This window comes from Oncorhynchus keta, chromosome 12 (genome assembly GCF_023373465.1).
Source record: "Oncorhynchus keta strain PuntledgeMale-10-30-2019 chromosome 12, Oket_V2, whole genome shotgun sequence".
Lineage (NCBI taxonomy): Eukaryota > Metazoa > Chordata > Actinopteri > Salmoniformes > Salmonidae > Oncorhynchus > Oncorhynchus keta.
Window position 1 is genome coordinate 131,022 of NC_068432.1, and position 21,293 is coordinate 152,314.

A 21,293-nucleotide genomic window follows, 5' to 3' on the forward strand; every position below is an offset into this window, starting at 1 on the left:
ACAGAGATGGTGCAACTGAGTCAGGTTTGTAGGCCTCCTTGCTTGCACACGCCTTTTCAGTTCTGTGCACAAGTGTTCTATAGGATTGAGGTCAGGGCTTTGTGATGGCCACTCCAGTACCTTGACTTTGTTGTCCTTAAGCCATTTTGCCACAACTTTGGAAGACTGCTTGGGGTCATTGTCCATTTGGAAGACCCATTTACGACTAAGCTTTAACTTCCTGACTGATGTCTTGAGATGTTGCTTCAATATATCCACTTAAATTTTCCTCCCTCATGATCTCATCTATTTTGTGAAGTGCACCAGTCCCTCCTGCAGCAAAGCACCCCCACAACATTATGCTGCCACTATCGTGCTTCACGGTTGGGATGGTGTTCTTCGGCTTGCAAGCTTCACCCTTTTTCCTCCAAACATAACAATGGTCATTATGGCCAAACAGTTCTATTTTTGTTTCATCAGACCAGAGGACATTTCTCCAAAAAGTATGATATTTGTCCCTGTGTGCAGTTGCAAACCGTAGTCTGGCTTTGTACGGCGGTTTTGGAGCAGTGGCTTCTTCCTTGCTGAGCAGCCTTTCAGGTTAGGACTCGTTTTACTGTGGACATAGATACTTTTGTACCTGTTTCCTCCAGCATCTTCACAAGGTCCTTTGCTGTTGTTCTGGGATTGATTTGCACTTTTTGCACCGAAGTACATTCATCTCTAGGAAACAGAATGTGTCTCCTTCTTGAGCGGTATGATGGCTGCGTCGTCCCATGGTGTTTATACTTGCGTACTATTGTTTGTACAGATTAACATGGTACCTTCAGGCGTTTGGAAATTGGATGAACCAGACTTGTGGAGGTCTAGTTTTTTTTCTTAGGTCTTGGTTGATTTCTTTTGATTTTCCCATGATGTCAAGCAAAGAGGCACTGAGTTTGAAGGTAGGCCTTGAAATACATCCACAGGTACACCTCCAATTGACTAAAATGATGTCAATTAGCCTATCAGAAGCTTCTAAAGAGATATCATCATTTTCTGGAATTTTAAAGGCACAACAGGTTTTAAGGCACAGTCAACTTAGTGAATGTAAACTTTTGACCCACTGGAATTGTGATACAGTGAATTTAGTGAAATAATCTGTCTGTAAACATTTGTTGGAAAAATGACTTGTGTCATGCACAAAGTAGATGTCCTAACCGACTTGCCCAAACTATAGTTTGGAAGAAATTTGTGGAATGGTTGAAAACCGAGTTTTAATGACTCCAACCTAAGTGTATGTAAACTTTCGACTTCAACTGTATGTAATAAGATCCACATTTTTATATCTACCCTACTGTTGGCTACTATTTTTGATAGTTCATTGAATTACGTAATGCTCATCTAAATGTAAGAAAATGCTCATGTGAAATTCTTAAAAAATGTAAATGAATAAGTAAGTAAGTTTATTCAGGTATTGGTTACTCATTGACTCATACCGTATTACCTTTGATTTCAACACTTGAGTCGTTGTTGTACTATGTCAAGATAACACATAAAACTCTTTCATGATTATTTGCTCAACAGTGTCCTTCAGCACAGAGCTAAATAATTTTATTCTCCCCCAAGGGTTGAATCAGTTTGAAGAGTGTATAACACACTGAAACATCAACTTTTATAGTGCACCATACTACTTAAGTACCACTTACCAATGACAAATGTCATACAATCTTTCTCTGTCAGAAGTCATTTTTGTAAGGTGATCTCGCAAAAGGTGTACTACGGTATCTCTTGTGGATAATCTCTAATTCACACAAAGGACACACATGTAACACAAATGCTCTTCCTCAACTGAAAATGTGTTTCAGCTGCCTTGTCAAGTAATATTATTATCTTCCATCCACCCCCATATAATATCCAATGGTATTTCCTGCTGAGATGCTTTGACAGTGCTTTTCAGAGTAACCACCTTAAGCTCAGGTCAAAAGTTCGCTATGAATACATTAGGCCTAGGAGTGTATGCTATAGGCCAATATAAGGGGTGTAATTTCAGACACTGCTGGTACTGCTGTAAAAATACTGCAAAGTATCCATTGAATAATATGGATAAGGGATATATAGCAATGCATTATATTTATAGAATTTATCCATTCAGATACACCTTTTATGCAGATGTAAACAGGATCCTCGTTTTTGGATCCTATTTTTAGGAACTGTGGTATACATAGACCTACTGGTAAGCTTGGTTTCTAAAGAAAACAACTATAATGTGAGAATGAAATAGCAATGTGCAATTGTGGCCTAAGACTTAAAGCCGTATAAAGCCTTGCACCAGACCAGTCAGCAATCGTGAAGCTGAAGGCTATGGCAAGCACCAAAGACATTAATTGTGCTTGTTGTTTTCGTCGTCTTCGTCATTTGGACTGCTACTTAGATAGATAGAGCTTACAACCGGACGTTACTTTTTCGTAGCAGATTAGGAGAATTTAAGCAGCAGGTTAAGATAATTAACTTTATATGCATTTACTCTATGCGTTATCTTGCCTCATATGAGACATAATGACACAGTTATACACATAGTTTATACTTGTGAGTCACCACCTGACGAATTTGAAGTGACTGATAAGTGAAAGATAAGTGTTAAGTGTTAACTGATAAGTGTTAAATGCAATGCATTCAGTGTTGCCCAGACAATATGTTTGAAGGATAGGGATAGAACTAGAACCAAAGACAAAAGGTTCAAAATCAATATAGGCCTACTGTACATTTTTTAACATATCTGCTTGAACCTCGCTGATGCTTGAAATACAATACAATATCGCCCCTTGTGGAAAAGGTTCACAAAATGTTTATTTTTTGCCTGTTACGTTAGGTTAAGGTTAGACAAAGGGAGCCAATTACAAAATTGTTTCCAGGGTTTCCTTTGAATGACGTGAATATTGACAACTCAACTACAACTTTATAGTTCGCTGGCCTATCAAGTGTTCTTGGCTTTCAAGTGGGCGGGCTCTAGTGCTATCACAGGGAGAGGACGGGACCTGGCCGTAGAAGCAAAGCGGAAAGAAAATGGCGGCCGTGGCTGCGGAGCCAGGAGCTGTTGCGGTATCAACAACAACAGCGGGGGACTCTGGTGAGCTCGAACCGGTGCCAGCTGTGCCGGGGGGCAAACTCGACTCCGATGCAACGCAGCAGTACGCGCCAGTAATAGACCTTGTTCACCAACTCAAGGATGGGGATGCAGTTCAGGAATGCAGCCAGGTCCAAATGGAGCTAGTGAGCAGGCCAGACCAAGAAGCCGCGGGAAAAGTCCTCGCTGCTTGTGCATTGGATGAACACATCGATACAGGATGTCTCATGGTCGGCTTAGAAAATACCGATAACCATTCTCGCGGGGGCTATGGTTCGAAATACACAATGTCGAGGGCAGAACGTTTGAAACAATTTTTTTCGCCTAATGTTGATCCTGCAAACGAGCTCAGTAAGCACGAGCCCTACGCCTGCCATCAGAATAGCTCCATCTCCGATTCACAGCCATCGGTGGTCTTTTTGCATTCGTTCCCTGCGCATCCTGTGACTACGGAGGCTGGGCTGTCGTTGGCAGAGCCAGCAGAGTCCATGATTAATTACTATCAAAACACAGAATCAACCCAACCTACTATTATCGAGTGTGGCTATAGAGCTTTAATTAAACCGTCCCATGAGGCTGAACTGGAGCCCGAATCAGCAGATGATGCTCTTTCTGTTACCGAGTACAAGGCCGAGTCTTTGGGAGATGCCTCTCTTGAACATCCCCAGTCCATAGAACACGTCGACTCTCTGCCAGTTCGAGAGACGGAGACACTCATTGGAATACCCATGGAGACTGGATACATTTATGACTTTTCGAGCATCACAAACCAGAACTCTCCGAGTCCCGAGCTTCCTGTAATGGCAGTCGGTCAGGTTGACTCCTCGGCAGAACTTGGGGACTCGTGCTCACGACAGCGGAGTTTGGAAACGAACTTCCACGAGAGCGAGACCGTATTGAATCCCCCTCACCCCATGCCCGTTGCTGATACTGAGGAGGTACAGTCCGAGTCAGTGGACAATCTGATACCTGGTTCTGAAGTTCGAGTATCTCTGGATCACATCATCGACGACGCACTGGTGGTGTCCTTTCGGTTAGGCGAGAAGATCTTCTCTGGGGTTCTGATGGACCTCTCTAAAAGGTATAGTATAATCCTTCTCAAGAAATGTCTCTTATATTTTAGTTTTACACCACATTTGTTTTTCTATGTAACTTCCTAAGACGTTTCTGTCCATTAGTTAACTTCTGGAAACACACCACATATTTTTTGTTTACTACTGACATCCACTGCACATTATGCACATACAAAATTACTCAACAATTCACACCTGAAAGATGTGGCGTGTCCTCATTCCGACTTGTCTGCTGTCAGTAAAGGACCTTGTTCTTTGCAAACCCCTGCCTCCTGAACTAAACTGATAGTTTTCTATATTTGCCAGGGGTTGAGGGGTCAAGCTACCATGGTGATCTCTAGTTTGACAGCATATCACAAAAATACAGAGGAACTGCTCTTATCCCCAGTTATGTGGGCAGTGCTTTCGGTTTGTCATTTCAGTTTACAAAACTAAACTTGATGTTTCTATTTACAAAGTCCAGGTATATCAGAGGTCAGCTGGAGAGGATGATCACATGCTCAGTCTGTAGTGTAAGGTCATACTAAGAAGAATGCTGCAGTTGGTAGAGTAGTCATGTAGCACTATGCCACCATCAACAACCCTTCTTTGGATTCTATCTAATGTCCTTCTTGTTATTTGTCACCTGTCTCATCAACACCTTTCCTCCAACCCTCCCTTTATCATCTGCAGGTGTAGATTTTGGGTCATAATTAAACTTGCTGACATGCCTGGGGACTATGTTGAACATCTTCATTATGTTTAGCAAAGATGACATCTGCACACACAATCAACACCTTGTTGTGTTTAGTTTCTCCTCACAAGCTGCTTACAGCTCATTGTGTAGTTGCTCTTCAGGACTTCATATCATTTCAAGGTATTCTTCTGGTGTTATACCATATGCGCTATTAATATAGGTTATCAATACATGGTAGAATATGCTATAACTTGGAAGCCACTTTAGTGTAAGTTGCTTTGATAAGAGCCTGAGCAGCAGTGATCCCAAGGACAATGGCCGGTTTATTACAATGACAAGATGGAGGCCACTCAAACCTTACTGCTTCATTTTTTACAGTACTGTAGATAATCAACACCATCCCCGCTCTACAAACAAGACTCAATTTTTAGATTCCTCATTGTTGAGTCTAAGGGATCGGTTTATGGCTTTTGTTTTCCAACAGTCCCCTGAGTGCAGGCCTTGTGGCTGTGATTTGCCAGAGTGTGTTCCATAGCATAGATCATATGGAATCATTGTTTTTCCTATTGGATGTGTGCTCAAGACGAGAGATTAGTCGCTGTCTTCGATTCAGACTAACTCGCCTCTAGACATCAACCTGGTCCTAAAATGTCTACTCTACCCGTCCCCTACTTAGGTGTATGCATCTGGAAAGATGGAAGTTAGGACAGGTGGGTGGAATTTCCACCATATTGTTGCTATCAGAGGAAAAGTTGGAGCTGCTACCATATTGCATACTTATTAAATTATTTCAAATCAATGAAGTGCCAAGGGGAAAGGGCTTGCTGATGTTTCTGGACCAGGCCAACCTTTTACCTAGCTGACAGTCACCTGGTGTTGATTAGGAAGGAAAAGATGGTGGTTGTGTGTTAATGAAAGGTGTTCGTTGATAAGGAGGCTGCTGTGAGAAGCTGTGACGTAAAGGAAAGACAGTGGTGAGGAAAGGCATGTTCTCTTTCTCTTGGCTGTTTCATTCATTGTGATTAGAGTGAGGCACTCGCTAATCCTTAACTCTCCAGTGCAATTTTACAGTTGGTTTTAGCTGTCAGAGGAATCTGCATCTTTCTACGATTTCAAGGATGTTTATAAGTAGTAATGGAGGGGCTCATGGCCATATTAATACAGGTATAGATGTAGACTACTTGCTTATGTGCATTTCCATTGGAAAGAACCCATGAGCACCATCATGTGAAATTCACAGGAGCATGTCAAATGAAAGTTAAGTCTATATTTTGGGGAATTTAAGGCATGGTTACATTTTTCCAAAATGTTTAAATCGTAAATTAGGCATAAGTAAAGGCATATGGAAAAGGGGTCTTAGAAAACATCTACCCTATAAAGTCTTAAGCTATCAAAAATACATCAAAACAAAATGTTGATGTAAAAACCCTGCCAACTAATATCAACACTTATATTTAGTTTTGGAGAAATGGTTTACCTTCGGCAAGTTTAAGAAATATTGCCTTGTAATTCCATTACAAAAAATGCACATTTAAGATATTTTGTCATTTTGGATAATGAAAGTTCACAGAAGTAACAAGTAATGGTAAACCTACCAATTAGTATTTTACTGATATCGATTTTGTTTATGAATTAAGTAATTCAAATTGGTAACGTATTTACAAAAAAATATGTAACGTAATTACGGCAAATTAATTGGCTACGATAGGAAATCATAATAGTCACAAACCACAGTTGGGTCACCTGCTTTACTGTCCTCTCTTCCACTGGCATTATAACAGTTTTCTTTCTCCTTCTGTCGTCTGGTGGTCAAACCAAGAGTGTTATAACAGTGAGTCTGGACAACCCGTGCCTCTGGACAACCCGTGCCTCTCCCTTTTCCCTCGCTCTCTGCGCTTCTCTCTTACTCTCCAGTTAATGTCACCTCTCCCAGCTCTTACTGACAGCTACCCATGAGCCCCTTGTAACCAGCTTCCTAACCCATTAAGCACCGATCAACACCGGATGTCCATGGATGTTGAAAAGTAGTTAAAATTTGGTCAGTCCACCCTGACCTTGATGGTAATGTCCACAGACTGACTGGACCAATCATAGACATATGTTTCACAAGTTTGGATAGTACAGTGATTAGAGATCACAATACAGCACAGTAGAATACAGTCCAATACAGTAAAGTATAGTATTGTACTCTATTGAACTTTATTGCACTCTACTGAAGCCTACTCTGCTCTTTTGTACTGCAATGTACTCTACTGTGCTCTGCTGTGCTGTGATGTCCAAACTTGTTAAACATGAGAATCAGGGGTCACGTTAATAGTTCAGAAATCTGCATTTTCAAAATGCAGCCCATCAAAAATAATCTGCGTTTTAAACCATATCACCTGTGTTTTATATTGGCAGTCAAGTGTTTTGCTTCAATAGAGTAATCGGGGATGTGCAACTATAGTTTTCCTTCACAGAAAATACATTCGTGCAGAAAATGGCTTCATTTTCATCAGGTGACAAAAGAAGTGCAAAGCTATTTGGCTAGCAGTCACAAGTAAATGAGTGTACAATGAAAAAGTAAGTATTTCTTTTGCAAAAAACGATGCATGGCCATTTCTAATGTTTATCATAGAAAGAATGTAGCCAGCTACAGTTCCTAATGTTTTGCTTGATGTTAATCTTGCATTTTACCAGAGAAAAGTAGGCTACACTGAGAAAAGTACCAGAGAAAAGTAGCTACACATCGGTCAGCGCTGTCTGCTGATAGAATGCCCATTTGTGAATTCTCTTCCAAGTGGAGAAGTGCAACTGAATCAGAGGTGGAGAAGTGCAACTGAAGCTCAAAATGAGTCTGATGCCATGGAGAAATTACAATATGAAGCATTTTAGATCAGCATTTACAAAACACAGCAAAATAACGTATTAAGAAATAGGCCTATCTTTTTTAGTGCGACCCCTGAGAATAACATTCATATCCATAATTATGCATTTCTGGGTATTACAGATCAGGGACCCATGATGTAATTCATTTACCGGGCGTAAATCCACTTCACTTATAGATATCTTTGAAACGTGTTTGCATAAAATTCTGATGGAGATTTTACCTAAATTCCGTTACCAAAGTTTGCATCTGCATCTATCCACTAAACTTGTTTTTGTAATATTTTCAGTGGAAATTGTTAAAGTAGTCCTTCTGCATAAACGTATGGTTCATTAAACTTTGAAATCAATGTTTTTTGTTTGGCATACATTTTAAAGTGGAAAAAATTGAATCAAAGCATCATTCCGTTAACATGGAATTGCCCTAATGTAACTGCCAGAGAAACAATACATTTTGAATCGCACACATCCCCTCCCATTTAAAGAGATTGAAAGTTTGAATGTAGGCAGTAATTGAGTACAAGCATCCCAAACCTCCACTTTTAATAGTATGCCCCCCAAAGGCCGTAGCTTGCCGTAGCATTGTCCAGTTTTACTTTTAGCTCTGGACAGTACAAATACTACGTGGCCTGCGTTTTCAGTTTCCATAATTTTATAAAGCCAGACACATTTAACAGTTAGGCTATTGATTACAGTGCATTCTGGAAAGTATTCAGACCCCTTCACCTTTTCCACATTTTATTACATTGTAGCCTTATTCTAAATTGGATGAAATAAAAACACTCAAATCTACACACAATACCCCATAATGACAAAGCAAAAACAGGTTTAGAAATGTGCAAAATTATTTTAAAAAATACATACCTTATTTACATAAGAATTTGGACTGTTTGCTATGAGACTCAGTTGAGCTCAGGTGCATCCTGTTTCCATTGATCATCCTTGATGTTTCTACAACTTGATTGGAGTCCACCTGTGGTAAATTAAATTGATTGGACAGGATTTGGAAAGGCACACACCTATCTATATAAGGTCCCACAGTTGACAGTGTATGTCAGAGCAAAAACCAAGCCATGAGGTCGAAGGAATTGTCCGTAGAGCTCCGAGACAGGAATGTGTCGAGGCACAGATCTGGGGAAGGGTACAAAAGAAATTCTGCAGTATTGAAGATCCCCAAGAACACAGTGGCCTCTATCATTATTAAATGGAAGAAATTTGGAACCACCAAGACTCTTCCTAGAGCTGGCCACCCGGCCAAACTGAGCAATTGGGGGAGAAGGACCTTGGTCAGGGAGGTGACCATGAACCCGATGGTCAGTGACCATGAACCCGATGGTCAGTGACCATGAACCCGATGGTCAGTGACCATGAACCCGATGGTCAGTGACCACCAAATCAGGCCTTTATGGTAGAGTGGCAGGACAGAAGCCACTCCTCAGTAAAAGACACATGACCAGCCCGCCAAAATGCACCTAAGGTACTCTGACCATGAGAAACAAGATTCTCTGGTCTGATGAAACCAAGTTTGAGTTCTTTGGCCTGAATGCCAAGCGTCTCGTCTGGAGGAAACCTGGCACCATCCTGTGGGAGTGGGGATCTTTTTCAGCGGCAGCGACTAAGAGACTAGTCAGGATCAAGGGAAAGATGAACGGAGCAAAGTACAGAGAGATTCTTGATAACCTGCTCAGAACCTCAGACTGGGGCGAAGATTCACCTTCCAACAGGACAACGACCCTAAGCACACAGCCAAGACAATGCAGGAGTGTCTTCGGGGCATTTTTCGGAATGTCCTTGAGTGGCCCTGCCAGAGCCCTGACTTGACGCCGATCGATCTTCTCTGGAGATTCCTGAAAATAGCTGTGCAGCGACTCTCCTCATTCAACCTGACAGAGTTTGAGAGAATCTGCAGAGAAGAATGGGAGAAACTTCCCAAGTGCATGTGTGCCAAGCTTGTAGCGTCATACCCAAGAACACTCGAGACTGTAATCTTCCAAAATAAATGTGTAAACATTTATGAAAAACATTTTTTTCTTTGCCATTAATGGGTATTGTGTGTAGATTTAGGGGGGGGGGGTTATTAAATCAATTTTAGAGCAAGGCTGTAACATAACATAAAATGTGGAAAAAGTGAAAGGGTCTGAATAGGGTCACGTCTTCTGCATCCATTTTGCTCTCACGTGTTCGGAGTTTGTTATAACCAATTTATTGATGCGATTATGATTTGCTATAGGTCAGGCCCCATTGGTCATGTGCATGCGATGCATACATGTGTCACAAAAAGCGTAAGGGTTGTGGGAATGTTTTTCCTAAACAAATGAGGTATTTTGGTAACAGAACTTTTAAGTAAGAAATGGCAAATTATGTTGCAACTTCAGCAACACGGACAGCGTGATAAACACATTAAGTGTTTGTAGTGGTTTAGTGCATCAGGGTGGAGCGAGAGAGACACCGGGTGCTAGTCACGGTCGCTCACTGTCTTCTTTTTTTTTTTTTTTTTTTTTTACAACGCTGCAAGCATACAATCAAATCAATTGAGGTTGGACTCCCTCTAGTAATTTCTGTCTTCATTATTTAATCAAACAGTGTGCTTAAAGCATCAGACAAGCTCAGTGCATATATTTGATTTGATTAACACACATAGGATGTGTCTACATGTGCAAAAATACATGTTTAAACATTTCGACCAACATTTTTGCTATTGTTGGGGACAGCCCTAAGGTACACAAAGGTAGAAATGTGAAAGATCCTACTTTTGCATATTTGGGTATTTTTCTACACATTGGTAATTTTTGTAATGAGCTCCGCCCCCAAACAAGACCTCATTTAGTTGGTCCGGACCAGACCAAATCTGAAACAATCATAGATGTCTTAGTTTCACAAGTTTGGACGTCACAGTAGAGTTCAGTATAGGGCCCATACCCCAAAAGCATCTTACATTTCAGAGCTGTTTCCCAAAACATCTTTATTGACGTTGCACTTGCTTGACAAATACAAATATTCTTGCTCTTATCCATAAGAATCCGCACTGTGTATGCTAGCTGTTTGATAGAGCGCACATGCGAACACCAGAGTAGGCACATTTGCTATTTAACGCAACAGTTTGTTACAAAACTATTAGTAGATTTGAAAATGCGATGTAAACACACTGAACTTTAGATTTGTATTCGGTACATGAAAACTTAAGCAAAAAAAAACCCACATTTTGTGTGCTCTACGTCATCACGCACTGATTTTTGGATGGGTAGCATATTATCTAATGTCGCCAGTTGGATGGAAACCTAGCTATTGATCCATTGTTTTGTTCTCCAAAGGGGAGGAAGGGTGGTCCAGTAGAGTTAGCATTTGGTCCAGTAGAGTTAGCATTTGGTCCAGTAGAGTTAGCATTTGGTCCAGTAGAGTTAGCATTTGGTCCAGTAGCGTTAGCATTTGGTCCAGTAGCGTTAGCATGATAAATCTTGTCCTGTATTTGAGCTTGATGCAGCATAGGGACACATTTACCCAATGCCATCTATCTCTGTATAGCTCTGTCATCTGTTACAACATGGGGATTATTTTAGGAGGTGCTCTGGTAGGAAACATAGTTTCTAGGCTGAGATATCATATGCAGTACACTTAACTCAACTAGGTCTATGTAGTGGTAGTTGAACCACTTGAACCACTAGTATCTGGATAATGTTCAGTAGGGTCGGCAGTTTTAAGATTCTGGTTGAGCTGAAGTTGTTAAGTTGTATAGGGGTTCTTCTGAGGTAAAAATAAATATATATATGAACCCAAAATAGACAAATAAGCCTATCTGCCATGGTAATAGCCACCGCTGAAACTTTTTATAGGCTTATTCAGATTTGTTTATTTTGGGTTCATGGTAGCGTTGAATTTAGACTAGGGCTGCTTCATGGGAAGTAAATGATCATATAGGCTATGTCTGGTTTGCTTTGCATGGCCCACATCTCTACACCTCCTGGAATTTAATTTTGAGGAACACTCAGTCAAATAGAGAAAACAAGACAGGCAGCACAATTCAGATTTTCTTCACTAATTGGTCTGTTGACCAATCAGATCAGGTCTGAAAAATATCTGATGTGAAAAGATCTGTGATTGGTCAAAAGACCAATTAGTGTCAAAAAAAAAAAAATCTTAATTGGTCTTCCTGTATCAACGCAGCCCAATAGATGTTGAAATGTGTGGCAGTTTCAACCCAAGAGTCACTTCTGATCCCAAATTCATAAGGTAGGGTTTAACAAACACAGTCATGGAGTTTCTGCTGCCAACTTCACTTGTATCTGCCGTATTCAAATATTAGTGAATTAAGCTGGAGGATGAGCATTAATATTGTAAACAAGGATAGTTTTTTTCCTTTGTTTGTAGGGCCTTGTGCACTCTAGTTAGCTATGGTGATGTTGTGTTTTTGGCCGTGGGAGCTTCTTTGATCTTTTGCAACACTAATTTAATATTTCCTCTTTGAATGTTCAGGATTTAATTGATTTAGATTGATTTCCTAAATGTACAATGTAGGCCTAAATGAGAAACATCTTGAATTAGCATGAAATCTTTGACGAATACAAGACAAAAAACAAGTTTAGAGTTGAGTTTTTATAGTTATCCACAGTTTCTAAATCCTCAAATTCTCTCTTCTCAGGTTTGGACCCTATGGAATTCCAATCACTGTGTTCCCAAAGAGAGAATACAAGGATAAACCTGAATCTATGCAGCTAAAGACAGAACCATTCCAGCCAGAGAAGGTGGAAATGCCAGTCCAGGAAAACCCTGACAGCCAAGTTGTCGCAATCCCCGAACCAAACCCTGACCCCCAGCCTAAGCCTAACCCATGGACTTCAAAACCTCCGCCACTGTTTCAGGAGGGAGCCCCTTACCCTCCGCCATTGTTCATCAGGGACACCTACAACCAGTCGTTACCTCAGCCGCCCCCCCGCAAGATCAAGCGGCCCAAGCGCAGGCTGTATCGCGAGGAGCCCACCTCTATCATGAACGCCATCAAGTTGCGGCCCCGCCAGGTGCTCTGTGACAAGTGCAAGGGGACTGTCATGACCGTGGACAAGAGGGAGCCACGTAGAGGCCCTGTGTCGGACTCTAGGGGCGAGGACGCCAAGCGGAGACGCAACGACAGTGCAGCTACTGTCAGCAAGCGGCCACGTAATGACTCTCGCTCTGAGGAGAAGCGCCATGCTGCTGAGGTGTCCAAACGGCAGGCCTCAGGGATTCGAGTCTCCTCTTCCTCTTCTCTGGGCCAGGTGAAGGCCGGAGCTGGAGGGAACAGGGTTCTGAGGACAACAGCCACCACAACAACATCACCGGTCAACAGCAGCTCCAGAGTCCAACTCAATGCCAAGAAAGTGCTACAGAGCAAAAATGTTGATCACTCCAAGGCAAGGGAGGTGCTGAAACTGGCCAAGGCGCAGAAGAGGCAGAGAGAGACTACAGTGGTCACTGGCAGCAGTGGCAACGCCAAGACGATGACGAGGGCCGCTGCCCTGCAGGAGGCCCACGCCCACCAGAAGGTCCACTTCACCCGGCGGCTGCAGCAGATCAGCGGGGTGGGACCAAGCAACGCCACCCCTCTGCCACCGAGGATGCGCATCAAGCCCCAAAGGTACCGTAATGAAGAGAATGACTCTTCTACATGTAAGCCGCCTTGCCTCGAGAAAGTGCCGGGAAGTGGCCGTTTGTCCCCTCCAAAGCCAGGCGCGCCCCGCTGCACCTCCACGCGCTCCTCCTCCTCCTCCTGCTCCACAGGCGAGGCCACTGCTGCTGAAAACCAGGGTCTAGATAAAGGGCCAGAACCTGAGCCCAGTCCTCAGACCCAATCCCAGACCCAAGTGGAACCCCTCACAGCCACGGAGCACAGCGACCCCAAGGTGGAGCCAGAGGAGCAGGGGGGGCGGGAGGAGAGGCGGGAGACGCGCGGCAGCAAGGCTGGCAACCTTGTGGTGTACATGACCCTTAACCCCAGCCAGCCTGACTCCTCTAATACCTCCATGTGCAGCGTTGATAGTGCAGATGACTTAAAGTCTTCAAACTCAGAGTGTAGCTCCACCGAGACCTTTGACTTTCCCCCTCCCGGTGATTTGCACTCGCCCCCCGCCCCCGGCACATCCTCAGCAGTCACTGACCCCTTGCCAGCACCTACGGAAGAGAAAACCCCTCGTAAATCTCAGAAAGTGTTTTCCAAAAATGTGTCTAAGTGTGTCTCTCTGGACGGCAGGAGCATTTGCGTAGGGGACATCGTTTGGGCCAAAATATATGGTTTTCCTTGGTGGCCAGCCCGCGTCTTAGGCATCCAGATCAGCCGCAAAGATAATGGGCTCTTAGTCAGGCAGGAGGCCCGTGTCGCCTGGTTCGGTTCACCCACCACCTCCTTCCTGGCACTTGCACAGGTCGCCCCCTTTCTAGAAAGCTTCCAGTCACGCTTCGACAAGAAGAGAAAGGGCTTGTACCGTAAAGCCATCACAGAGGCAGCCAAGGCTGCCAAGCAGCTCACTCCTGAGGTTCGCGCCTTGCTTACGCAATTCGAGACGTGAGGTGGTGTGCTTTGGGGAAAAGGAAAGGTAGGCAAACATGCCCCCCCCCCTTCCCCTCCTAGTCACCTACCATGTCCCTTCACCTTCCTGAGAGAAAGAAACTAAATATTTCAGGCCAGACAACCAGGACTTTTTTTTTTATGATCAAAAAGGGACTGAATGGGTTGGGGTTATACACACTACTGCATATATAAAAATGGCAGTGTTTATTTTATTTTATCATCCTTCTCAAATTTCACTTATTTATCCAAACTGGTGGAAATCTGGTCATTTCATTTAAAAAAAATTTTTACAGAATGGTTGGTGATGGAAATATTCACCTTATCTTGAGGCCTTTAAGTTTCACTCTATGTGCAAAGAAGTTTATGTCATGTTCTAACACCATGGTTCATAGGTTTGCTTGATTGGCTGCCAATTGTCAAAATCTTAAGAGACCAAAAGAGTAGTTATTTCAGTCTATGCAACGAGCGGTTCAATTTCAGGTACTGTGAACGGAACGTTACAGGATCTGAGCAGCAGTAAATATGATGTATCTGTGCTGGTTGAAGACATGTACTGTAGCTGTGATGTGACGAGGAAGTGGACCCTGGTGGATTTGAAGAGCGAGCAGTTATAGGGGCTTAGGTACCTGCTGTATCTCAGACACAGTCAGAGCTGACTGGCTGTGGGAACTGGCTGCCGGGCCGGTAAGCTCTTGATCACCGTGTGGCACACTGCCAGCCAGGGCTTTCCAGACAGTTGAGCTGGGCTTGTGAGGATGTGCCTGTAAGCCAAAGTCACCTCAAGTGCCGGTGAGAGGAGGATGGTGCCCTGTTTCTAATCCTCTCTGAAAACAGAGATGGTTGCAGGGCAGTAGATACTGTACTGAGAGCGTGCCCGCTCAACTGGGCAGTGGGCACATCCACCCCCCTCATACCTGTCCAGTCCCCTTGGGCCACCTCACCTCTCCCCCGTTCTCTCTCCTCATCTGACTCTGTCCTGTCTGTAGTCTCTATACCTTGTGCTCCTCAGTTAACCAAGACTGTTTTATTACTCTCTGGTCTTCCTATCTAGCTCCGTGATTTTGCATGCATGATTTTGCATAGAATGATGCCCAATTTGTTTTAAAATCACTGATTTGAATTGTCTGCACATCGGGACATTTTAAACAAAGATGTTTGTTGATGGAGCGACGGCGTACTATGAAAATGATAGAACCAACTAGCATTGACAGAGGGAAGCCATTTTAGTTACTCCTCTCATATACGTGTGTGGTATGGCACGTTACAGCTCTGTTATTTTCTACAACTTTTACTATGGGTTTGCCATGTCTTGTTGACTTGTACTAAGTAGTTCAGTGATTTCTCAGAGTTCTCAGTGTTCAGCTGTTACTCAACCCTTTTTGAGTTGGAATGTGTTTGACTTTATTTGGTGCTCCTGAACTCAACCTTCTACCACTTCACTGCTTGGCTAATCTCATACGACTGCAAATCCTGATTTTATGTATTATGTACAGTAGAATCTGTATCAAATTATTTTTAGTGGATTTTTATGATGAAGAATGGAAAAAAAATGCTTTTTTGTTTGGCTGAAGTTGGGGGAGGGTTGTGAGGAAGGGTTACCTCACCAGTTCTGATCTCTACCAGTTCTGTTCACTTCAGATTTGACCATTTAATTACCAATGACAAATTACATTTCCTAAAGATGTTTCTTCATTTACCTGCCTACATACCTATCCACTCTGACTAAATGTTAAGGGACATACAGTAAGACCCCGAACAGGTAGAGATCAGAGGCTTATTGCTCGGTAGAGTACACTGACCTGACCATTGTTACAAGCAGAGACAAAGTGTATAATGACGGGTTGGCTCTGTTTCTTCTATTTCGGACATCATCTGTTTGCAGATCAGAGAATGCTGTTGGAAAAAGTAACAGTTGAAGAACACTTGTGTAAATGTTTTTCTGATGTTTTTAAAAAGTATTATAAATAAAATGTCAACTTCAAGAATCTTACCTAGTTGTCTTCATTTTAGTGCTCCTACTTCCATTAACACCTACAAATCCAATGCTATTTATAAGGCTTCAGTTTCACCTTGAAACAAGCTGGAATAAAAACATTGGTCATTTGGAATTTGAGATATTTCTATTGTCCCCCTCATATTTTAAGTTGACAATGACCATGCCTTTTAAATTGTGGCTTGTGGTCTTATAATAGCTGCCATTAACTGCAAATGTTTGTGGGGCTTTTATGAAATAGCAGACCTGTAGAAAACTACTTGCCAGTCAAGCCCCTGTTTACCACTTGAGACTATTGGTACATTAACAATAATGAGAGGAAATACCTGAATGTTGAGATTTTTGGGGGGAGTAAAATCATTCCTTTTATTGAACAGATTTTCTTACCTGCAAACAGATCTAGGACATTGACATCATATGCTAATAGAAGCCATTGTTCAATGGCTGTCAGTCAGTGTATTTTTAGCAATGCATCTTTGCATTGTAGAATTTAACATTTAGGAGGAGTTTGATGGTTCCGTCCTCTAATTGTTTGTAAATGAAATAGTACTGAGAAGTAATGTTTTGGTTTGAAATACAAATGGAAAAGGCTACTTACCTACCTTCCTAATATTTAGTTGCACCCCCGTTTGCCCTAAGATCAGCCTCAATCTGTCAGGGAATGGACTACAAGGTGTTGAAAGCATTCTATAGGGATGCTGGCCCATGTTGATGCCAATGATTCCCACAGTTGTCAAGTTGGCTGGATATCCTTTGGGTGGTAAAACCGTTCTTGATACACACAGGAAACTGTTGAGCGTGAAAAACCCAGCACTGTTGCAGTTCTTGATACATGCAAACCGGTGCGCCCGGCATCTACTATCGTACCCAATTCGAAGGCACTTAAATATTTTGTCTTTCCTATTCACCCTCTGAATGGCACAAATCCATCTTTAACCTGTCTCCTCTCCTTTATCTACAGTGATTGAAGTGGATTAAACCGGTAACATCAATAAGAGATAATTGCGTTCACTTGGTCAGTCTGGCATGGAAAGGGCAGGTGTTCCTAATGTTTTGTACACTCAGTGTATATATCCATGTTCGGGAGCAGCATACACATAACATTACGTAAATCAAGGAGCTGATCCACAGAGCAGCAGCATTTCAAGGTTAACTAGGTTAAATCTCAAAGACATTTGAATAATCAGTGGAGTAAATGCACGCCAGACCAGCAAACTGCTGAAAAAGTTATCACATCACGATGACTCGTTTGTGATGTCTATCTCGGTTGTACCACTGTCAATCAGAAACTTGCTAGGCTGAGGCATCCATGCAGCAGAACTCAGGTATAGATCCCTCATTGAGAGACACACAGGACCCCTCCCAAAATGCATTAGAGGTGCCATTGATCCCAAAAATGGCGCCGTTGCAACATGAACAATGCACCGTTAGGTTCATTCCTGATTTCACTCAAGATCGCTGGAGGCCCCTCGAAACCTGGAGGCCCCTCGAATTTTGTGTTGTTGGCTAACTAATGTGCACTGACCTACAGCCTTTTATTCAATGAACATTTTAGTATTCGTAGGAGTGCCCTTCCTGTCATGTACCATAGCGCTGACGTTTTCAATGTCTCAGTGCTTTGATGAAAAAGCATTTTTAATGGCATGCACTAAAACCTATTGAATCTGCTTTGTTGAAGCCAAATACAGAAAGAGCATGCCCTCTGATTTGGATGAAAAGATCCCTGATGTGTTCATGTCTCTCTCTGTCTTCTCTTCCAGTGCTACAACGCTGAAGGGCTGCTGATGGGTCCTTTACACTGCCAGACGGAAGGACATGTCCAGAATTGGAGACGTCATCGATATAATTATTTTTATTTAAGTATCGGAAGAAGGAACATTTCTATATTTATAATGAATTGCAGACCTACTCCACCTCTGGGCCTGTCCATCATGCTGAATACCATTTGATTTCTTTGAGCAGGCGTCCATGTCCACAAGCATGTGACCTTAGTTTGAGTGAGGACATCTGCAGAGTAGACGAGCACTCTGACCATTATAGATATATTACATTTGTATTACATACATGTTGACAGGACACAGGATTTTGCAGGGTTTTTAGTATGTTGATCAGTGATCTTGAAATGCAAACACAAAAAATGAATAAAAACAATACTATGTAAAACATTTATATTAATGCAATAAAGATTGCATGTGCTATGCTATTACAGTGCATTTGCAGAAGGCTGTGCTTTGTTGTGTTGAAGCAGTCTTGAAAAAGACTACTGGTGTCTCAAGCCCCGTTTATACCTGGTGCTAACATGCCTAACATGCGTGTCCTGATCCTGTCCACAGTCTGATTGTGCACACATTTGAAGTGAAGTGATTGTGATCAGATCTTCCTGACCACCTCAGGAGGTAGTCAGGGACACGTATCTGGATTATCAAACATTTTAAATCGTCCCTCTTGACTCAAGGCAATATTTGTTTTATTTATCCCTTTTTCTCAGTCTTGTCCCATTGCTGCAACTCCCCTACGGATTTGGAAAAGGCAAACCAGGATCTCTAATGGCATAGCTAGCACTGCGGTGCAGTGCCTTAGTCCACATCGCCACTCGGGAGACCCAGCAATATTTGTGTTAACATAAAATAAGAATTAGCATTAATACGCTGAATTATACCTTTTTTGAGAAAGGTGATTGGGAGGATTAGAACCTGTGACCTTCTGGTCCCTTGCCACATCCATTGCACCAGCAGGGGGATGGTACTAGCCCAGTCTTGTCACATATTTAAAGCTGTTCAGCCAGAAAGTTAGTAGATTAGAAATGTGATAAATTGAAAATGTTGGTTAAATTTTAAAAAAGAAGTCGCAACTGGGATTCGAACTGGCAACCTTGCGGGTCGCAACCAATTATATATATATATATACACACACACGTACGTGTATTTTTTCTTAATGTCTACATTTGTTTAATTCTATTACAGACACCAATGCATACTTTCAAATTATATGTGAGCTGAACATTGAACTTTTTTTTTTTTTTTTTTTTACATTTAAAGTACTTATGTCCCCACTACAACAACAAAATACTTAAATCAATGTAATTTTGTCCTTGAAAACAATAAGTAATTGAAATACTGTAGAATTACATTAATTCCTATTGAGGATTGCTTCTTCTGAGTTCCAATATGGCAGACCAGTGGGTTCTAAGCCTCTCATCGACCAATACATAGCATCAGCAATCTAACGTTCATATACATCATTTGTTGCAACCCGCATTTAACGCCCTCCATCCTACCTCCCTAGGGGACTTTTTTTCTTTCTGTTGCTCTCACCTGTAACTCCAACCACTGATATTCTAAGCTTTGCCCACTGAGCATTAGGCCTAGATTAAAACAGATCAAGCGATAGCTGACACCCGCATAGCTGATGGCGGTGTCGAAGGTGTAACTGCGTTGGAGCCGTCAAATCGGTGAGCAGCTGCTCTTAATCGTTGTCACGGAACCACACCCATTCCACTCGCATTAGAAGTTCAGAATGAGAAACTAGGCTATTTCCAGTGCATTCACATTTTGTTATGTGACATTCTTATTCTAAAATGGATTAAGTAAAAATAAATCTCAAGCTACACACAATATCCCATAATGACAAATCAAAAACAGGTATTTTAGATATCTTAGCACATTTATTTACATAAGTATCCAGACCCATTGATCATCCTTGAGATGTTTCTACAACTTGATTGGAGTCCACCGGTGGTAAATTCAATTAATTGGACATGCTTTGGAAAGGCACACACCTGTCTGTATATGGTCCCACAGTTGACAGTGCACGTCAGAGCAAAAACAAAGTCATGAGGTCAGGAGCTGACCAAGAACCCGATGGTCACTCTGAAAGAGCTCCAGAGTTTCTCTGTGGAGGTAGGAGAACCTTCCAGGACAACTATGTCTGCAGCCCTCCACCAACAGGCCTTTATGGTAGATTGGCCAGACGGAAGCCACTCCTCAGTAAAAGGCACATGACAGCCCGTTTGAAGTTTGCCAAAAGGCACCTAAAGGACTCAGACCATGAGAAACAAGATTCTCTGGTCTGATGAAACTCCCGATCTAACATCTCTGGAGAGACCTGAAAACAGCTGTGCAGCGACACTCCCCATCCATCCTGACAGAGCTTGAGAGGATCTGTAGAGAAGAATGGGAAACTCCCCAAATACAGGTGTGCCAAGCTTGTAGCGTCATAGCCAAGAAGACGAGGCTGTAATTGCTGATAAAGGTGCTTCAACAAAGTACTGAGTAAAGGGTCTGAATACTTAAGTAAATATGATGGCAAACATTTCTAAAAACCTGTTTTTACTTTGTCATTATGGTGTATTGTGTGAAGATTGATGAGAACAATTTTAGAATAAGGCTGTAACGTAACAAAATGTGGAAAAAGTCAAGGAGTCTGAATACTTTCCAATCGCACTGTAGAAATGACACTCAAATTGAAAATCATTAAACAAAATAATGAGGATTTCTATCAGCCTTATCAAGGTGTAGATTACATCTCACAGTCCAGTGTTAGAATTTGTAAACAAGGCTGCATGGGATTTCTCTTAATGTGACTCCATTGCCAATGGCAATGTCCACTTTAAGTATAATGCTGGGAACTGCTTGTGGATGTAACTCAGTTCCACCTCTTGACACCGTCAAAAGATCAGTTATGTGGATGTAGGAGGATCACCATAAGTTATTTTGATCGTCTACACCGGTCTAAAAATGTGGGCCCAATCAGAATGTGGACAATATCAGCACCAGGTATAAACGGGGCTTCAGTCTGCCCCAACCTTACACCAGCTCCTGTTGTTCCACAGTAAGCTACCCGCTGAGCTACAAGCAGCCTTAAAGAACAGGAGTTAGCTGAACAACTCCAAATGTCTAGACTGTTCCTGGGGAGATGCAGTACTTAAGTGTGTAATCTACAATTGACTGGCAGAAACAGAAAATCAAAGATATCACGCTCCCCCAGTCAGGGTCCTGTAGGGCTCTATTCAATCGGCTTCACTAAAGCGTAAGAAATGTAAAGGTAATATCCTTATGAGCCGA

General features: G+C 42.3%; 1 protein-coding gene across 2 annotated transcripts; it reads left to right on the forward strand.

Moving 5' to 3' along the window:
- Nucleotides 1-2,983: 2,983 nt before the first annotated feature.
- pwwp2a (PWWP domain containing 2A) lies at nucleotides 2,984-16,227 on the forward strand. 2 transcript variants are annotated; one of them, XM_035755342.2, is made up of 2 exons: nucleotides 2,984-4,166; nucleotides 12,336-16,227. In XM_035755342.2, exons 1-2 carry the CDS (start codon nucleotides 3,025-3,027, stop codon nucleotides 14,233-14,235), a joined length of 3,042 nt encoding a protein of 1,013 aa, XP_035611235.1. In that variant the 5' UTR covers nucleotides 2,984-3,024; the 3' UTR covers nucleotides 14,236-16,227. The 2 variants fall into 2 exon arrangements, with proteins under 2 accessions (XP_035611235.1, XP_035611237.1); XM_035755344.1 differs by lacking the exon at nucleotides 2,984-4,166 and adding an exon at nucleotides 11,823-11,926.
- The last annotated feature ends 5,066 nt before the right edge of the window (nucleotides 16,228-21,293 follow it).